Below are 21,843 nucleotides of genomic sequence, written 5' to 3' on the forward strand. Positions count from 1 at the left end.
AAGAAGCATGGTTAAAGGTAATTGTGAAGTATATTATTTCATGTATTTATATTATTTCCAGGCTCAGTAACTGTGCACTAACAGAGGAAAGCTATTCAGCACTCGCTTCAGTTCTTAGTTCAGACTCCAGCAGTCTGAATGATCTTGATCTGAGCAATAATAATCTGCAGGATTCAGGCATAAAGCTGCTCTCTGATAAACTTAAAGAGAACTGTAAACTGGAGAAGCTCAGGTGAGTTGATGTCAATCATATTAAATTGTGTTGTAAAAGACAGTTGTGGATTTGTGTTTAAAATGTTTTTTTTATGCATTTGTATTTCTGTTCTAGACTTTCAAACTGCAGTATCACTGAAGAAGGTTATAAAGCTCTTGCTTCAGCTCTGAGATCAAACCCTTCACACCTGATAGAGCTGGATCTCACAGGAAATGATCCTGGACAATCAGGAGTGAAAGAGCTCAATGATTTACTACAGGATCCAAACTGTCAACTGAAGACACTGAGGTGAGATGTGATGAAATACTAAACAATATATGCAATTCATTTAACTATATAAATCTTATTTCAGAAATACAATATGCTGTTGCATAAAAGTTAAAATGATATAATAAACTACCGGGGATGTAAACAATATCTTTCAATTACAATTATCTTTCTATAGTATCATTTGTACCTTGTTGAGAACTAAATTAATTCGTGCTTCATCTTCTCTTCTGCAGATTTTTGCGATCTGAAGCAGATGAAGCTTGTAAGTATGTGACTGGAGTTTTACATAAAAACCCATTACTTGTGAATGAGCTAAATCTGAGTGGACATAAATTGGACAGCACAAATAAAGAGAAGCAACTTGCTGCTCTACTGGAGGATAAACATTGTAAACTGAAGATCATTCAGTGAGTGAGATTTTGTGCATTTTGTATGTCTTCATGAAAAATATTTCAAATGTAACTGGTTAAGTTTAACACTTGTAGTAAGTGTATTCATTTAACCGACTTTTATCCAGATCAGCTAAACTGGCCTCATACATGAAACTTCTGTAAATATAAGAGTTAATTCAGATTAAACTGGTGTTCATAATGATTAATCTACTATAAAAAGGAAGTGGTTAATGCTGCAGATTAAATTTTTGTTAATAAATCAATTTACTGTTAATGAATGAAATAAATTACATTTAACCTACTAACTAACTAAATTATTAGCTAATACATTTTTATTATAATAAATTCCTGAACACACTTTTAGGCAAAGTGAACTCATTTAATGTTTCAGTTGACTTGCTGTAGCCTAAGCAATCACTTACCTACTCCATCAGTTGTTTTGGCATCCCTGTTCCTCAACACCATCAACAAAATTTAAGTATATTGCAACTCACACTTATCTTCTAAGCACTAGTAGTCCCTGAGATAGTGTTGTTTTTGGCGGCCGATTTAAATTTTAGTAAAAGGCCGCAATCACACCCAACGCTTTTTTGCAGTGAGAGTTGCCTTTTTTGAATGATTTCCTGTTGGCAGTGAGCGTTCTGCGCGCTATGCGCACCGGGTGCCTCGCGTTTTCGCCGCCTGCTGCGCCTCGCGTTTTTGCAGAAGGGCTCTGAGCGCCTGAAGTTGAAAAAAAATAAACTGTGGCTGTATCCGAAATCGCCCCCTATACCCTCAAATAGGGCACTATTTGAGGGGACAGCCATTTTAAGTGGTGTTCGAAACCATAGTGGACGTTCTCGAGTGCACTCATTCAATCCCACAATGCACCGCAAAAACGAGTGTACAACCGATGTACGCTCAATAGCTAGAGATAACCCATAATGCACTGTGAGAGTCGCGCGCCGACTGAATTCCCGCGTCTCTCCAGACGATGGCGCCCGCAGCTGAATCATCCATCTGTTCATTTTACAACGCGCTCGTCCACTGCGTAATGCAGCGTACAACACAGGTACAAATTTGTTGTAAATTGATTATTAAATTGTTTAACCAAGGTTTATACATAAACTCCTTGACATAGTTCAAGATAAATCCTTTAATCTTACTACTCGAACTGTCCGTTTTAAATGATTGTTAAACAGTATAGCAATACTATGCAAAAGTGGCAGTCCTTCCGGTGCACTTAGTGTCCGAATTCACTCACTCGTTTTCATTCACTCCTTCAAGTGAACTGTACGAGTGGACTAATGTAGGGAATAGTGAATAGGGTATAGGGGGCGATTTCGGATACAGCCTCTGAGCGAAAAAACGCCCAACGTCATTCGCGTTCTTTTCCATTGTCCAATCGAATGAATGGAGAGGCGGGCCTTCTGTTGTGGTGACGAAAGTTTACCGTTGCTTAAAAAGTCCAGAGACTGCAATTAATAGAGGAGAAACCTTTGGTGTCTATCGTGGGTAACCCGGAGCTGTATTATTTAGGGTTTCTGCTAATATGACAGTTTACTTAACAGCAAAAAACTAAGATTTTAGAGCACTCGGGCTATAATCCTTTGATTTGACTGACAGGACAGCTGTTTTGGTCGTTGCTTAGCAACATAAAAAAAACGCAGCTGTATCGGCGTCCAATCGTCACATCCAGACAAGATAGTGGGATCCTCCGTGACTCGTTTGCTGTCCGTATTAAAGAGTATCTTTGCTAAGTTTTGCTTGCATTGATTTATTTTAAATGAAACTCACGAAGACAAACGGATACAAAAAATAGCAAAACAATAAGCAATACGGTCAACAGAAAGTTGGCCCCACTACTCGCCAATTCTACAAACAAATGAACCGCCACATAAAATATAGAAAACGAAAGTGATCACCAGTGAACCCTCGTGACAATGATTAACCAATAAGAAAAATAACAAGTTTAATGCTCCTACAGCAGCACACTGCTCTTTTATTAAAAGTCACCAAAAAAGGCAGTGCTGTGCGCTTCGCGTTTTTAGAACTAAAAGACGCGTTCGGTGTGATCGCGGCCGCGTCTTTTTGTTCTAAAAACGCGAGGTGCACAGCACTGCCTTGTTTGGTGACTTTTAATAAAAGAGCAGTGTGTTGCGGTTTTTTTATGTTGCTAAGCAACGACCAAAACTGCTGTCCTGAGAACGCTCACTGCCAACAGAAAACCGTTCAAAAGAGGCGCCTCCAAAAACGCGTTCGGTGTGATCGCGGCCTTAGTCTAGTCTTTGTGTGAACCTGACATTTTAGTTTTTATTAGTTTTAGTCAAGTTCATAATCCTTTAATCTAGTCAAGTTTTAGTCGACTAAAAGTCAGAGCATTTTAGTCTTATTTAAGTCAGAATTACCCATGACTATTTTAGTCTAGATTTAGTCGACGAAAACTAATGACATTTTAGTCTAGTTTTAGTCAACGAAAACTGATTACATTTAGTCTATTTTTAGTAATGCAATTTTATTTAACCCAGTCAATATAGTAGAAGTACCTAGTAGTATAGACGAAACCAAAACCTTTCAGCCAAACCCATTTCAAACAAGGTCATCTTATTATATTGTTACCTTATAGGCTGAAAAATGCATCCATTGCAGAAGATGCTCTAATTTGAATTTACAACATTTATATTACCTACCAAACATGTTAGAAATACACACACATAAATTGAAAAAATTTAATAAAAACAAATAAAATAGCATCACATGACAATGCCAAAAAAAAAAAAAAAAAAACGGAAACATGGTTTGAATGGTCTAGCTACAATTTACTAAAAAAATAGTGATGTGACGTTCGACACAGAAGCTTCAAATAATAATTTTAATGAACTTAATATTCTTAATTTACTTGATCATCTATGCATACACAAATCATGCTTGTACTTTTGTTTTTTAAGTTTATTTACAGATTAATTCATTTATACCTTGTGTAAGTAAAATATTTCTTATGGTTTTCTTAGCACAAATTTATTTTATGAAATTGTCCAAAAATGGCTTGGACATCTGGGATGCAAAAGAAATGTTTTCCACTTTTGACCACAGGATGTCATTAGTGTTAAACGTGGTTAAAAGCTTCTAGTAATGAACCCTTTTAGATACAGTTGAGGGGAACCCTTCAGTGCTTCGAAGTGCTTATGTGTTCTTTCTTCTTTTTTCCCCAAATATGAACCCTATCTGGCCGGCTATTGATCCGTTTATCTGTGTTAGACTTAACTTTGTTTGTAGTTGTCTTCTAAATTATTCCACGAGTGCAGCTTGAGGAAGTGACGTCGCCTGCGGTTTAGGCTAGAAGAAATACAGCTCTGGCTACTGGGCATGCGCACATATCAATCTAACGTTATAAAATTTTGTTTCGTCTCGTTTTTGTCAACGAAAATAAAGAGACATTTTAGCATAGTTTTTATTTTGTAAACAACATTTAGTCTCGTTTTTATTCGTCAATGATATTTCATAATACATTTTATCATAAGGTACGTTCGACTTCATGCAACGCTGACTGACTTGAAGTAGTGCATGCCGGTTAGAAATTTTGTCCGACTTGAAACGGTGCCGACGCCACTTGACGTTCACGTGTGGCATCAAAGTAACGCGAGAGCATTTCGAGAACAGCCGGCTTGCTCAGCCAGCGCAGCATTTCAGAAGGGACTGCGCCAGCCTGTGATGACGCCACAGCTTCTCTTGATTGGCCACATTCACCACATGACGATGATCACGCGTGTTTCGTGCATAACAAATTAATTTGCATGCCATTTCGGAAATAGTTTACGATCTTTTGACTGCAGTACATTTTTTTTCCCTTAAATTCTTTATATTGGATTTGTGCATAAGTTTATTATTGTACTTTTTTCATACAGACCACTTATAGTATTCAGCTGCATATTTAAGTAATATTTTTTATGGAATAACTAAAATGTCACAGACATTTAATGTAATGTGGTCAACACTGATTGATGCTGAAATCTGTAGTTGCTGCTTCACTTGCATGTGCTGCATTTCTTCCAACAAAAAAGGTATTTCTATAGCTTCCAGTTCATCTGCAATAAAGTAGGCAAACGCCACGTGATCTGCCATGTTTGAAGGAGCAACGAGATCTCCAACTTGTCTGACTTGACGGCTCCATTTTCAGCTCCTCCCCGACTGCTTTCGGCTAATCTCGCCGATCGGTCTGCGCAGCGCAGCATGAGCTCGAACACACCTATTTAGTCATAATTTCCGTTGACGAAAGCAACACTACCCTGAGATTATATGCGTACTTGAGGTGCCATTGCTCCCTTGAGTCACATCACTGCGAGACACCAGGCCAAGTGATTAATAGACCCGATTGGTCAAACAATCTTCTGAATTAAAATAGCCAGGTAATGTTGGGAAAATAAAATTTCATCAGTTCACCAGAAAGAACACGTTTTGAAGTTTTACACACCAGTTACACATGATTAGGAGCAAGTTTAATTTCTATTTGATTGTTTTTTTTTAGTTTTTTTTGTCTGTTAAGTTTCATTTCATTTTTTGTGCTTTTTTAAAAGTTGTGTGGTGTATTCCAGCCTTAAGGATGTCATTGCTGTAAAGTAGGTCTTGAGATAAATTGAATGTTTCCTTTCTTTGTTTTCTTTCTCTGCAGGCTGAGTAACAACAGTATTACAGAAGAAGGATGTGCTGCTCTGACTTCAGCATTTAATTCAAATCCTTCAAACCTGATAGAGCTGGATCTGAGTGGAAATAAACTAGGAAAGTCAGGGATAGAGAATATTTGTTTGATTTTGAAAAATCCACAATGCAAACTGGAGAAACTGAAGTGAGTTTTTTCATTTGTGTTCATATTAAAGTGGATCTATTATCCTATTTTTATTTTTTATTTCCATGTAATATAGCTGTTCATGCATGTAAACCATCTTTAGGGAATAAAATGCTTTTAAGAATAATGTAGATGATTTAAAGTCTTTTTTTTCTATTGGCCAATAGTTTTGCAAATTTCAAAATAAAGCCACATTTAGCATATTTTTATATAATTCTATTCTAATTATATTTTATATTAATATACATTTTCTGTTTAGGTTTTGATTTTATTTAAAAACATTTCACTTTACTTAACATAAGCCTTTTTCCCATTTACAGACTTTCACACTGTAGTATCACTGGAGAAAGTTATGAAACCTTGACTTCAGCGCTGAAATCAAACCCTTCACGCCTGATGGATCTGGATCTCACAGGAAACTATCCTGGAAAATCAGGACTAAAGTGGCTCTTAAAATTTATAGGGGGTGGAAAGCGTTATTTAATGAACATCAGGTAAGAAGCATTCAATTATTTCAAAAGACACAGAAATGTACACATATTATTGAGTACACTGGATATTACACTGGACCCATGATGAGGATAGGACTTGCAAAAAGTATACAGTTATCTAATCTAACATTCTCTTTTAATTTCTGTAGCTATTTGACAAGTCCTGCTGCAGAGGAGGCATGTCAGTATCTCACTAAGGTTTTGGGTACAAATCCTTTACTACTCCAAGAACTGGATCTGAGCACAAATAAACTTGGAGATCTGGACTGGGATAAACTCTCTGCACTTTTGACAGACTCTTATTGCATAGTGGAGAAAATAAAGTAAGGGATTGATTTTTGACATAACTTCTCTTTCGATGTGTCGTCACATTTACTATGTCTCACTGCAAACTGTTTTTGGGCAATGGCAGTTATGGTAACCTAGGTTAAATGGTTGTCACGTTGCTATCAAGAATGACACTAACTACTTTGTGGCTATGTACTTGACTCCTCACTGGCAAATTTATAGTAATGGCACATTAACAGTAATTTCAGAACCATCCCTGCAGATTGAACCAATGCCTTTCTATGAATATCAATAAATATATGTGAATATCTAATAATCATATCTATTTTGAATAATAAATAATAATCATTTTCTGTTTAGGCTGAATAAATGTAAGCTGACAGAGAAAAGCTGTTCAGTTCTAGCTACTGTTCTCTCCACCAAAACCATCCTGAAAGAGATGGACCTAAACAACAGCCATCTGCTGGACTCAGGAGTCAAAGAGATCTGTAAGGGACTGAAAAAATCTAATCTTAAAATACTTAAGTGAGTACATTTCCACATCACAGAAACAAACCATCACTTTTATGGCAGGAATATTGATGTTGCCCTGTATGATTTGGCAGTAATTAGTGATTTAGACTAAAAAAAAAAAAATTGTCTGCAAATCTAAATTTGCTATTTAAAAACAAATTTCCGTAGGCTTTCAAACTGCAGTATCACTGAAGAAGGTTATAAAGCTCTGGCTTCAGCTCTGGGATCAAACCCTTCACACCTGATAGAGCTGGATCTCACAGGAAATGATCCTGGACAATCAGGAGTGAAGGAGCTTGTAAATGTATTTAAGGGTCGATCATGTAAACTGAGGTAAGTATTTAAATTAAAATAAAAAATGTAAATGAAAATATTTAATATATATGTATAAAAATCTAAAATCTCAGAAGCTTTGATATGACCAAAGGAAAAAAAAAAAAGCCTGGTAAGGATGTTAATGTTTAATCCATTAATTGAACATTGGGTAATTGCACAATATATATATATATATATATATATATCAGTTACAGTAGTGTTAAAATAATAAACAGTACAAATATAATAGTGGTTGTCTGGAGCAGATGAAGTTTCAATTCACATCAAATCTTGTATGCTGCTTCTCTATTTTAAGTTTGGAGAAACAGGTGCTCTTTTATTAAATGAATGTTGAGGAATATAGGTGTTGAATATATATTTTACTATTAATGAATTACACCATTTTTTTATTTTGTATAGAAAGTAGCATGTTAGTGCATTTTGTCACTTTTATGGCCAATTAAAATAATTTTATGAAATGTGCATCTCTAATTACATGTAACATTATTTCTACATGTGTCTCTAGGTTTTTACAAAGTGCTGCAGCAGAGGAAGCCTGTCAGTATGTGATTAAAGTTCTTGATAAAAACCCATTGCTTCTGAGAGCACTGGATCTGAGTAAACATAAATTAGACCTCAAGAATTTGGAGCAGCTTGCTGCTCTAATGCAGGATAAACACTGTAAACTCATCAAACTTCAGTGAGTATTATTTTCATGAATTATTGTAGATTTTAAATATCTTGACTTAAATCAAAAAAGACTATTCTTAGTGATCACTGAATATTAGCAACAAATACATTGTGTAAGAGCCATTTTGAAGCAATATGCGTTTTGTCCATGGGAGTGAGTTGTGACACTTTTGTATATTAAGAGCACCTTGGCTAATTAGTAGTTATGTGTGATGGCAGGAAAGCAATCATTTTTTGACTGTGGTTGAGCGTACAGCTAGAGGTGATCCTGCTTACTAGCTATATTGTGTGGACTGAGTTTATTGCATAATGATGGAAGGAATAATATGGACTATGTGTTTGTTTGCTCTTTCTATAAGATATTGTCAAGTTATCTAGGGATTATTAGCCACAATGTCTGCCCAAACTTGACAAGGCTTCAATCCACTTTGAAATGGCACATGGATCAACTCAAAGCATGAGATTAGCTCCTTCATCACAGATGCAATTTATTGAAAATCTTTCAGCAACAGTCTCCATTTGCTCATTTTCAATACTTTCTCAGATGCTCAGCTTAATAACCTGTACAAACAAACCACATACAAGCATTACCATACAAGACACTACACATGGCATAATTTAAAGATGATTGACTCATTTAAAATATTGTTTGGATGTTCACAAGTTAGATGCTAAATTGCTAACATTGTTACATAATCTGAAATATACCCAGTACATAAAATTTAAGCCAGTCCATAGCAAAGAAATGAGTCTACCAGTAGCGTCTCAAAGCCGATGATCACACTGTGGCTTTTCCCAGTTGTCCTTAAGCAAGTGCTTTCAATAAAGTTGCATAAGTGCAGGTTTTGCACGTCCTTCTTTAATTTGCACCAATGCTTAGGAGGAACGTAGAAGCTAGAGAGACACTATTGCTGCGTCCCAATTCGCATACTATCCGTCCTAAATAGTATTCAAAAATAGAATTAGTATGTCCCAAATCGTAGTATGTTCAAAAAAGTATTCCAAAGATTCCCGGATGGTCTACTACTTAACTTCGGAATTGACCTTATCCACGGAGGGACTCACTAAATTCCAGGGGTTTCATTACCACGACGTAAAATGGGCGTCCCTGGGGGCGTTGGGAAAACGCCCCTTTCTAAAAAAAAAAATTATTAAGAGAGGTCACCGATCATGCGCAGTAAGGAAGTTTTTTTGCGCGGGCATTTCAAAACCTAGGATCAGCACTGATGGATAATGAAGGACAACACAGTCATACAGGTTATTTTTATGGTTTAAAATCTTACATTTAAACGATTTTCGAAAACAAATAAACAGCCGTTATAGAAATGTAAAACGTGTAGCGTCTATTTACGAAAATAAATCATGTTTTACAACGGTATCGTGGCCAGGTAATTCAAGACACTGTATATGTATATGAATATAAATATGAAGGGCACGAAACTCCTGCGATTGTGGACAGGTAGGGCTGCACAATTCATCGAACGATGTTGTGAGGTGCGTTTAGTCAATGAAGCCGGTACTTTGATTAGTAGTAAATCTCCATCACGTGCGTTCAGCTGCGTTCAGCTGGAGCATTCAGAGGCGTAAATCACTGACAAGCTACGCCAAATCGCGCTCAAAATCGAATGCGATTTTGAACGCGATTTGGCGTAGCTTGTCAGTGATTTACGTCTCTGTGTATTAATTGCCGCTCCAGTTGAACGCACGTGATGGAGATTTACTAATCAAAGTACCGGCTTCATTGACTAAACGTGCCTCACAACATCGTTCGATTAATCGTGCAGCCCTATGGACAGGTATTTCAAAATACTGTATATACTGTATATGAATATAAATATGAAGGGCACGAAACCCCTGCGATCGTGGTCAGGTATTTCATTATGAATATAAATATGAAGTGCATCTGGCACGAAACCCCTGCGATCTTGGACAGGTATTTCAAGATATTGTTTATGAATATAAATATGAAGGGCACGAAACCCCTGCGATCGTGGACAGGTATTTCAAGATACTGTATAATAATTAGTGGTGGGCCGTTATCGGCGTTAACGTGCTGCGTTAACATGAAACTCTTATCGTGCGATAAAAAAAAATATCGCCGTTAATCTATTCTCAAATTTGGGTTGGGATCTGGGTCTAAACTACGCAAGCTATGATGACTTTCACCTTGATAGTTTAACGCGGATGTATAGGCCTACCGAAGACTATAGAATATGGTCGCACGTTTAAGTCTCCTCTGCCAAAACACAGACGGAATCGCGTCGTCCTCCATTCATGAAAACAGAATGTACTATAGCGAAATGCCACGTAAATTCGTCGTTTTTTGGATTCATAAATCAAATGTTGGTCTGTCACTTAATTCAAATTGCGATATGGACTAGTGTCTGTGAAAACTGAAACGCAAAAAGACCGTTTTAATATGAATCCGATATGTTCCGTTTGCCTAGCTGTATGTATGCATGGCGGAGACGAGCTTTTACTACACGCATACTGAAACACACGTGACGCTCCCGGTAATTTTTGGCATTTTCATCTCACATGAACAGATAAACTCAATCGCCCAAACTGCTGTAAGTGTCACTTTTACCGTTTCATTTGAGAAAACTAGCATCATATCATACTGTATACACAGAAACTTCACGGCAACCTGTCAAAATAAAAGTACGGTGTAATGGGTTGGGTAGATGTTGACGTAAAAAAAAAAACACAATCTATAGGTAGAAAAAATAATTTCATTGTTAGTTAGTTAGTAAACACAAGTATATCTAATTGAACATAATTTATTTTCATCAACAAATTATCATAGAACAGCTTTATGATCCATTCTCAAAGACTTACTTTTAGTCATTATTTGGGTAGCACACATATTCTGAATGCCTTCAGCAGAATTCAAATTAGCCATTTTAATCTAGATTAATCTAGATTAATTCCAAAACTTAATCTAGATTAATCTAGATTAAAAAAATTAATCTATGCCCACCCCTAATATGAATATAAATATGAAGGGCACGAAACCCCTGAGATCGTGGCCAGGTATTTCAAGATACTGTATATGAATATAAATATGAAGGGCACGAAACCCCTGCGATCGTGGACAGGTATTTCATGATACTGTATATGAATATAAATATGAAGGGCACGAAACCCCTGCAATCTTGGACAGGTATTTCAAGACACTGTATATAAATATGAAGTGCACGAAACCCTGCGATCGTGGACAGGTATTTCAAGACACTGTATATGAATATGAAGTGCGCGAAACCCCTGCGATCGTGGACAGGTATTTCAAGACACTGTATATAAATATGAAGTGCACGAAACCCTGCGATCGTGGCCAGGTATTTCAAGATATTGTATATGAATATAAATATGAAGTGCGCGAAACCCCTGCGATCGTGGACAGGTATTTCAAGACACTGTATTTAAATATGAAGTGCACGAAACCCCTGCGATCGTGAACAGGTATTTCAAGACACTGTATTTACATATGAAGTGCACGAAACCCTGCGATCGTGGCCAGGTATTTCAAGACACTGTATATGAATATAATTATGAAGTGCACGAAACCCCTGCGAACGTGGACAGGTATTTCATGATATATGAATATGAAGTGCACGAAACAGCGCATGATCTGTGACCTATGCAAATTCTCAAATAGGCCACGCCTGCCTGGTGACGCAGTATCGATTACGCTGTACTGAAACCCCTGGAAAAAAGTGCATCCCATGCACGGAGCGTTCTTTAGAACTTCCGCATAAAGATAAGCCAGCTCGTAAACTTCCGCTGAAGCTCATTTTCTATGTGCTATATATTAGGTGGACACTATTGACACTCATCTACTGCCTCGTTCTAATCAGAAACTGAGAAAAATTATAATTGCAACATTATAAACAATGTTAGCGGCATGAACATTCAGATTCATATTATTTAACAACATATCATTTAAATGTGGAGCCTGGCAATCCGTACTCTCCATATCTGCATAGTTGTACATTTAAATGCTGACAGCTAAACACTATCATAAAGTGTTTAAGCTAGCTAGTGATACTTCTCTTCAAGGACATCTTGATCGTATTCTTGATAATCACTAATTTGCCTTCATAGTCATGTACACATTTAAAATCTTGCAATATTTTAAAGCCTTTTTTTATTTTCTAACTCTACATCTGTGAAATAAAGTGTACTTCAAGGACTCACTTTTCATTCATAAAAACGGAATCGGAAAAAATGACTTTTCACGGAAAACAACGTCTGTTTATGGAATTATACATATAACCAATAGATGGCAGCAGAGGATTATTTATTGTGAAGCTGACTTTTAAAATCCCTAAATATTTTTCAAGACGTCTTGCTTTTCGATTTATTATAAAATTACTAGAATAATAAATTGTTGTACTTATACATACATATATAGTATAGCAAGTGCAGAAAGTCATTAAGCTCACACACAAACAGCCAATAAAGATGAATTATTCAAATACTAATATATAGTTCACTACAAATACATTAAATATTGATGGTATAATAATTAAATAATGCACTCAATATGAATCAATATGAATTTGAAATATTTTATAAAATTTAATAACTACATCTTTTAAGTTTTATCTTGAACTGTAAAAGCTATTTAATAGCCTATATTTAAACAACACAAACTTGATACTGCTGTAGTTTTGTTACTGTGAAATTAGTCTGAATCATTTAAGCTCTTTTTTTTTTTGACATCAGCTTGTCATTAGTTTGGTCCGGTTATAACTGTCAATCATAGCAATGACTCGCGCATATTTAGCCGATTTACTCGTGTATTTTTTTTCTTTGATTGTGAATGGATTATGTAGAGAAAACGAACAAGTGCGCTCATATTACGGCACAGTACAGTTGACCGGAAATGACTTAGCTGGCATGAGTAAACAAGGAAGTAATTCGTGCATATGGTCAATTTGAAGTGCGGATCAATGCACACTCTAACGGCTAATATTGCCCACAACACATTGCGCGGTGAACGAGGATTCGATTAGAACTACAAACACGCGTAAAAAGTTTTAAAAAACTACAAACATGGAGGATATGCACGACCAACGGACAGGTAGAGAAATGGGTTTGAGAGTGATAAATAATCAGTCTGTAACCTGATAAAAAATATTTTATTAATGTTATCCGCGTTATATTTCATGTGCAGCAACATTATGAACTTTTATAATGATAGGTTTGGTCATTAACGTTTAAAGGCATAATTATGCAAACACAAGAGCAGAGTCCTCGGCATGAAAGACTCGTGAAATAAAGTGCCTCTTCATTTCTCTCGAATACAGAAGCAGTTATGATGAAGTAGTATGTCCCAAAGACTGCCTACTATTCTGCTACATACTCAAAAGTATGTACTTTTTCTTTACAAAGAGTGTACTTTTAGGGCATAGTATAAGTAGGCGAATTGGGACGCAGCAAAACACTCTATCAGGCTGCTAATTAGGAATTGAATGGCAAGAATTGTTTATTGAAGCACATTAAAGGACACTGTCAGCATTTTAAACATCGGCGTGCATGGATTTAATTTGCACGCATCAATTACTTGCTCACTTCTACTACCATCAGTGGCATTTTAGAAGGCCGTTATACCTTGTTTTTGTAAATTCTCTCTCTTTTATTCCTCATTTAGGCTGTGTAATTGTGGTCTAACAGAGGAAAGCTGTTCAGCTCTCGCAACAATCCTGATATCAAACCCCCGACTGAAAGAGCTTGACATGAGCAACAATAATCTGCAGGATTTAGGAGTGAAGAAACTCCAGAACGGATTAAAAAATACAAACTGCTCATTGGAGAAACTCATGTAAGCTTAATGAACCAAATAATTAAAAGTTGTAAAAATTGTATTAAAAAAAAAATGGAAAGACATGCATCTGGTCAGAAAAAAAAAAGCAGAAAAATCTATTTGACATGTAACTCAGTGGTAAAAATTGTATTATACATATATATATATATCACTTAAAATGTCTTTTCTGTAGACTTTGTAACTGCAGTATCACTGAAGAAGGTTATAAAGCTCTGGCTTCAGCTCTGGGATCAAACCCTTCACACTTGATAGAGCTGAATCTCACAGGAAATGATCCTGGACAATCAGGAGTGAAAGAGCTTGTAAATGTACTACAGGGTCGATCATGTAAAATGAGGTAAGTGTTCTTAAAATAAGTTGCAGTAGTTTCAAAACTTTAGTGAAAAGAAAATGATACCATCATATAAAAAAAGAAAAAAAATGAAAAAAGCTCTGATGTGACTGAAGGGAAAAAAAATGAATTATGCCAATTTTATATTTTGTATAGAAAGTAGCATGTTAGTTGTTAGGTTTACTTTAAATCATGTTATTTTTTTTTATAAAAATAATGAACAATTTTTAAAGGGCTCATGAACTGCCTCTGTTTTTGATTTTTGTTATGTTCTCTGAGGTCCACTTATTATTTAAAACAAAACAAAAACAAAAAACTGTTTTGAGAGTTAGAAGTAATAGGCTATTTTCTGTCTCGTTTTTGACCCCCTCATAATAATGCTCTGTTTGAATAGGGGTGGCGGATTGTAGACTTGGACGTAAACACCCACACTGCTATGATTGGCAAATAGTTGTGTATGTTTTGAGAGTCTGCTGTGATTTAGGTTAAAAATGCATAAATAAGCATATCAAATTATCTGTTTAACAGACAAAGAAATGGTGATCTCATAAAAACAAGTTACTCACACTTGTGTCTTGCGACATGACTGTCGGATCAAATATAGCCGGCACAACATTGTCTGTTTCAATCTTTCTGAAAATTCTGGATCATGCCTTGTTTGTAAACCAATCTGCGGTAAAATAAAGTAAACAATGAACCAAGTTCTTACTGATGTGGTCTATAAACTGAAGACACTGAGGTGAGATGTAAAGAAATAATATATAGGCTTATTTTATAGAAATATTTTAGTTAAGTTGTTGCATCAAAGATAAAGTGATTTCAGGATTTAAGGGGATACACTGCAGGCAAAACACTGGTTAAGTTTAAGAGATTTTGGACTTTTCAGTTTTTCATAAAGTGTTTTTTTTTTTTTTTTTTTTTTTCAGACTAGCGGAAGGTAAATATCCAAAAGACACTCTTAAGTGTTTCTTAATAGCAGTTTATTTATTTGTGTCAATAGATTTCAATTATAATAAACCTTTTTAAAGGCTGTATTCTCAAAAAGATTTTTTTTTCTCCATCAATGAGCCATAATTCTTCCCTTAAGTAGCACTTAGACACACCAAACTTTGCATTTTTATTCCTATCTATATCCTGGAGGTTTTTACAGAAGGATTTGTTCATATACAATTAGCTTGTTTATATATTTTTCATGACACCCTAACAGATTAGTTAAATCCTTCTATGTCTGCAGTTTTTTGAGTCCTGATGCAGAGAAAGCTTGTCAATATGCAACTGGAGGTGAAAGCCCATTATTCAGAGATCTGAATCTGAGTGAACTTAATCTAGGAGAGACAAAAGTGAATCAGATCGCTGCTCTACTGCAGGATAAACACTGTCAACTCAACACATTGACGTAAGTATTTATTACTTTACATTGTTTAGTACTGTAACCCACACATTTACAAAACTGCAATATAGTTAATCAAATGACAGATTACTGAGACATGACATCCAAATGTTAGATCTAGGTAAATCTGGACTGTCTCGTCTATGCCTGAGCCAACCAAATGCTGACCCAGATTACTTGAGATGGATAAATTACCTTATATTAAACTTACTTCTTAGGACAATGCAGATTCACAACATACGATTTATATAATATGTTATATAACAAAAATATAAAACTATATAAATAAAATGAGTCTATTCACAGACATATGTTTGCCCTCTTAAAGCCACACAATTATCCTTTAGCATGATGTCTAGATCTGAGTATTATTTTTTTATCTTTTTGTCTTCAGGCTGTTTAAATGCAAAATTACAGAGAAACAGTGTGTCATCCTGACTTCAGCTCTGAAATCAAACCCATCACACCTGAGAGAACTGAACTTCAGTGGAACTGAGCTAAGAAATTCTGGAGTGAAAAACCTCAGTGATCTACTGATGAACCCACAATGCAAGCTGGAAAAACTAGAGTTAGTAACATTATACTGTACAGCAGCTACAATGTGCTTAACGTTTACACTTTAGTTATTTATTTGAAGACATCAGGGCCCAAATACTAGTTTTTATAGCACTGCACCTTTGACATTTGTATCATTCAAAGTGCTATATAAATAAAGGTGACTTGACTTGACATTTCCCTTTTGACGCCACTTAATATTAAGTGCCTTTAAGTGGTAATTGTTTCAATTAAATTGGTCATTATTGTATATTTAGCCAATTTTACCTTCTCTTTCCATCTTCAGTCTGCGTAAATGTGGTATTACAGAGAAAGAGTGTCTCACCCTGACTTCAGCTCTGAAATCAAACCCATCACACTTGAGAGAGCTGGACCTGAGTATAAATAAAATAGGAAACTCAGGAGTGAATCACTTATGTGAAATATTGAAGGATTCACAGTGTAAACTGAAGAAATTGAGGTGAGGAATATTCACATACAAGAAAACGTGTTTTGGTAATTGAATTAAACATAATTAAAAGTTTGTTAATCTCATTTCTCCAAATGTAGGTTCAGAGACTGTGATTTGACAGATGAAGGTTTCTCTGCTGTGACTTTAGCTTTGAAATCAAACCCATCACACCTGAGAGAACTGGACCTGAGTATGAATAAACTAGGAGACTCTGGAATGCAAAATCTGTCTGATCTACAGATGAACCAACAGTGCAAACTGGAAATATTTCAGTTAGTAATTTTATGTACAGCAATCAGAATAAACTATATTTTAATGCATGTTACTCTTATTACTTTGAAAATGTGTGTGTGTGTATATATATATATATATATAAAAATTATTATTAACATTAATAATATATATCAGTCACAACTTCTGGTTAATTGCAAGTTACTGTACATTGTCTATAGCACTGCACTTTTTGGCATTTCTCCATGTAAAGAAAGATTCAAATACTATTATGTAACAGAGTGAGGATTTTAAATGTTTTATGCATTTCTGCAAAATGAGACAGACTAAAAATAGCATAACATGAATCACAAAAGATTATTTTGACATAATTACATGGTTCTGTCAAGAACTAATAATACTTTTAAAAAAAAATCTAAATCGAGTCATGTACAAAATTTTATATTTTTTAAACGTTTTTATAGTTAATCCTATATTCTATTTCCTGTGCATTTTTTTCTTCTGTTAGCTTGAAGTAATTTGTGACTTATAGTTAATGCAAATAATGCCTTAGCAAAGTCTGTCATCAAAGAATGGATGCATAATTGCCTCCCAGAACTGTCTTAAACTACTGCATTCCCAAAAAGCAGGCATGTCTGAAAGCAATGACCACAGTTATTGTGTTTAATCTGCTTGCTCTCAGATGCAAGTTATTTATAATATATAAATACAATTTATTTATTTATATATTTATTTATAATTCTGCAAATTATTATATGCAGTGGCTTCTCCTACTTTTCTTAGGAATATGCAGTGCCAGTTTATCAGGAAATTACTATTTTGTTCTCTTTGACTCGTTGAACCCATTTGATAGCCATTGATAAAATTCATAAGCTTTTTTTTTTTTTGTCGTCCTAGTGATAATTTCTTCATGGATTGCCTGGGTTAAACCTCTAGTGTTTTTCAAAACCTAGTTCCGTTTTTCTCCTTGTCAATGGTTATGCAGTTTTTATCTGGTGTTTCGTTGTGTATTGTTGATTGTATGGCATTTATTCATTGATCTGAATGTATTTTTTTTCACCTATTCTTTTCTCTTTATGTTTTCAGTCTGTGTGGATGCAGTATTACAGAGAAACAGTGTCTCATCCTGACTTCAGCTCTGAAATCAAACCCATCACACCTGAGAGAACTGGACCTGAGTGGGAATCAAATAGAAAATAAAGGATTGCGTAACTTATGTGCTGTACTGGTGAACTGTAAACTGGAGAGACTGAGGTAAGGAACATTCTTTTTTTCATTGATTGAAAAATCTACATGTTTAAAAGCACTTGGATTACTACTTTAGTAATTACTTTATAGTTGTGTAAAAATCTAATTTGTAAGATGAACTCATTTTTTGCTTTCTGTTTGTCTCATTCTAGTTTGAACGCATGTGGCATTAGAGATGTTTCTTCTTTATCTCATTCTTTGACAAACACAAATGCACTACAGTTTCTAAAAGAGCTTGATCTGAGTAACAATGACATAGGAAACTCAAAGCAGCAGCTCACTGATGTGCTGCGAGACTCAAACTGTGAACTGAGGTAAGTAAACATTGTTTTCATTGTAATTTTAGAGTGCTTCATTTTCCTCTGATACATTGAACGTTTTCAATATTTGTGAAAAGAAATAATCATTAGGTTTTATTAAAAAAAGGCTTATAAACAAAGTTATTAAAATAATTTTAAATACTGGTAGACTGACAATTGTAAACATATCATAGAAAAACACTTTCCTGCTAAAATCAGTGCAGCTGTGCTTTGGCAAATAGCACATTGCCCTTCTGCTTTGGGTTAATTTCTAGAACCACTTTTAAACAGCTTTGACTAGTAGAGCTTTACTCAGAGGTTTTTGTTTTTGTAAATGAAATTTACATTTACTGCTTGTCACCTATCATGTTCTCACACACACACACACACACACACACACACACATACATATATATATTGAGGTGCAAGCAATTTATTATATAGATATAGATATAGTAACCGTTTTGTGTGAAACTCAACACTAATTTTCTCATCTGGCTCCTCCTTACAGACTAGACAGCAAAAAATTTCTAGAACGTGTTGGTGGATGGCTTGCATCCTGGTTTTAATCTTAGAAAGCTATACAATGAACAGGACCATCAATATCAGGTGAGTAACCACAAAAGAGCCTCACTATATCCTGAAGAAAAATAAATGATGTCTGTATAACTATTTAAAAGTCTGCTCTCAACTGAGAATTTCAGCACTATACATTTATATATATATATATATATATATATATATATATTTTTAATATGATTTTTGAATCTTTCAGAAGGACTTGTGTCTGATTAAGGGTAGTGAGATGTTATCAAACAGGATGGATTGCCGGGTCAGAACACAGATGCGCACTGTCAGCCAAAATATCTCTCTTCAGTGTGAAGCCTAAAAGCATGACATTTAGACTAAACTCAGCCATAATAAAGTCATTTAAATGCTGTTAATCTTAAACCTGTGTAATTTTGACATAACTTGTACACATTTTAATAAACCTTTTCCAAACTTGAATAAATGTATAAAATCAATGTTTACTGTGAAATGCTATGCTATGATAATGTGCTTAATTTCTCAGAAAATGTTCTTCTATTGTATAATACATTCAAAGCATGCTTTTGTTTATGACTACAAAATAATGTTTTTTGTAGTTATGAGTGGGGAATATTAGTTATTGGTAATGTAATAATATACTTGCTCCTGACCTTAACATAGGTGTGGGTTGTTTGCAGGGTTCGAATTACGGGGGAGCTAAGTGGTGCTTGGCTCCCCTGAAAAGGACCTGGGCTCCCCTGAAAGCCTATTTTGAGACATTTAGGGGGAGCTCTAAAACACTTTCCATTTTTTGTGTCGCATATAGATTTTGATTTTCTGTACATTTAGGTTCCTGAAATAAATAATGATATAAAAAATTTGTCAATGTTGTGTGTTTATTCGCTCATTACATTACTATTTCCGAACCCTATTTTCCGCTGTCTCTTTCTGTGACCATCCATGCGTGGCGGCGCTGCACTGAAATTACTACGTTTACCGAAGGGATGCTGAAAACAAGAGATGATGAAGGTAAGACTGCTTGGCTATTTAAAGGGATTCTCTTGTAGTGCTTGGATAGGGAGTGATTAGTCTCGCATAGCCAGACCTTCAGACTGACGGCTGAAGGTCTGGTATTCATGGCAGCTTTGATTGGCCAAGGTCCGCCCATAAGGCCGTTTGACAGACATGTCAAACAACCAATCACAGTTCGTTTCGTTCAGCGTCACGTTTCGGGGTGTAGAAATGCCCCCACAACAACAGACTGGCATGCAACAAGTCAGTCATTGAAATAACCAGCATTGAAAGTTAACAAAGAAGAGGGAGAACAAGTAGTAAGTCAGTAATTTGTTCGCGAACGTCGCAAATGTGTTTAACAACAACAGCGTCTGCATAAGCAGCTTTCAGCAAAACGCGAGTAAATCAGTCTGCGATTTGTTTCCCGGCAGACCAAAAATAAACGCGACACTCGCGTGTTCCGGAAATCCGATCAAATTCAACTAATCAGATCACGACTTCGACATTCCTGAAGTGTTTCCAGTTAAGTGAACCATATGCATCAGACGTTTAGCCAACGTTCCGTGGGCGTGACGTCTGAGGCTGAGACTAGGGAGTGATTGCCGATGGTGAATTGGCTGTGTTAATTATCTGTTCGAGCTCCTCCCGACATTTGTTAATAAAACACCACAACGAGAAGAGTCGAATTTACAAAAAGAGAATGCGGACGATTTAGTGTCAAAAAACAATGCAAAAGCACCTGTTTGCCAATTTTTCGGGTTCAAAGGTTCGGGTTTTTTTTGTTGTAGTTTCGTTGTCGTCCATTCAAACAATTGAGGCTGAATTTCCAATTCCCGCAAAACTGAAAGTGAAAGTGTAATACGCACTCATATATAGGCTATTTAAAAGCAGAAAAAAAGAGGAAACCCCCACGGTGATACCGGTATTACCGGTGTTGTCACATGTCGATTAACCGGTGGGGAAATTTCCTCATCGTCACAACCCATACTAATAAGAATGTCAAAAAGAAAGCAGCCAAAACGCATTCAATTTGGATTTACAAAACAAACGAAGAGGAGTAATGACAGCGCACCAGCTACTATTTATTTTTATTTTTTTTATGATTGTTATGTGAGTTATTCTGTTTTCATCATGATTTGCATGATGTAGGCCTAACTGTGCGTTCACACCGCCGCCGGCGAGAGCGAATTGCAAACGCTGTAGAAAGATTCCTTGACGCTCTGACGATCGAACACTTGGTCTTGTATTTAAAGCGGCCGCTAAGCAAACAAGCATGTCGATCTTGTGCAGACTGACCACAAGTACGGTGTAAATTAGTTAACCTCATTAAATATTTTAAACATGAAAATAAGAAATTGAATTTAATATAGTTACATGTTTGCTAATGAAATAAACCAATTAAAAGCCATTTGCATGGAGTGGGATTTGTGTTCATGGTTAAGTGCAAACTTAAAAATAGGGACACGTTCTAGATCAGTGGTTCTCAAACTTTTTACACTTGGTACCACCTGAGAAAATACTTGGCTCTCCAAGTACCACCTAATGACCAACATTAAAGTACAGTAGCGGAGTAGGCCAAAGTTTTCATGAAAAACATTTTAAAAGTTTTATTTAACAAGTTTATTTAATATTGTTGGCCACGGTAACAATCATACACAGATGGAACACTGTGTTTAAAATTGGAAAATCATAAACTTTACTTAAATAAAAAAATCAATTAAAATGCACTGCATATGAAAATTAATCATTGTAATAAAATAAATATAAAACAAATCTTCAATGTTATTTGAAACTGTACTTAAAATTTAAATAAAACTTATTTTGCGTACCACTAGAGGGAGCCCGCGTACCACTAGTGGTACGCGTACCACAGTTTGAGAAAGGCTGATTATGGGGAAACCCGCCACAGCAATAATTAACTTCTCCATTTTCCTTGGGAACTAATGTGGCCGGACTGTTTACAGGACTGCG

The 21,843-nt window shown here is 35.6% G+C and overlaps 1 protein-coding gene across 1 annotated transcript in view; it reads left to right on the forward strand.

Annotated features, from left to right (window-relative positions):
* LOC141337963 (NACHT, LRR and PYD domains-containing protein 12-like) overlaps positions 1-19,599 on the forward strand; it is a 34,598-nt gene extending 14,999 nt beyond the window's left edge. The window contains exons 12-21 of the mRNA XM_073843537.1: positions 62-232; positions 329-502; positions 718-891; positions 5,525-5,698; positions 15,941-16,114; positions 16,388-16,561; positions 16,651-16,824; positions 17,870-18,037; positions 18,184-18,345; positions 19,557-19,599. Of these exons, the coding sequence (XP_073699638.1) occupies positions 62-232; positions 329-502; positions 718-891; positions 5,525-5,698; positions 15,941-16,114; positions 16,388-16,561; positions 16,651-16,824; positions 17,870-18,037; positions 18,184-18,345; positions 19,557-19,599 (1,588 nt within the window). The remainder of the gene's footprint in view (positions 1-61; positions 233-328; positions 503-717; positions 892-5,524; positions 5,699-15,940; positions 16,115-16,387; positions 16,562-16,650; positions 16,825-17,869; positions 18,038-18,183; positions 18,346-19,556) is intronic.
* The last annotated feature ends 2,244 nt before the right edge of the window (positions 19,600-21,843 follow it).

Source organism: Garra rufa, chromosome 7 (assembly GCF_049309525.1).
Source record: "Garra rufa chromosome 7, GarRuf1.0, whole genome shotgun sequence".
In the NCBI taxonomy this organism is placed as follows: Eukaryota; Metazoa; Chordata; class Actinopteri; order Cypriniformes; family Cyprinidae; genus Garra; species Garra rufa.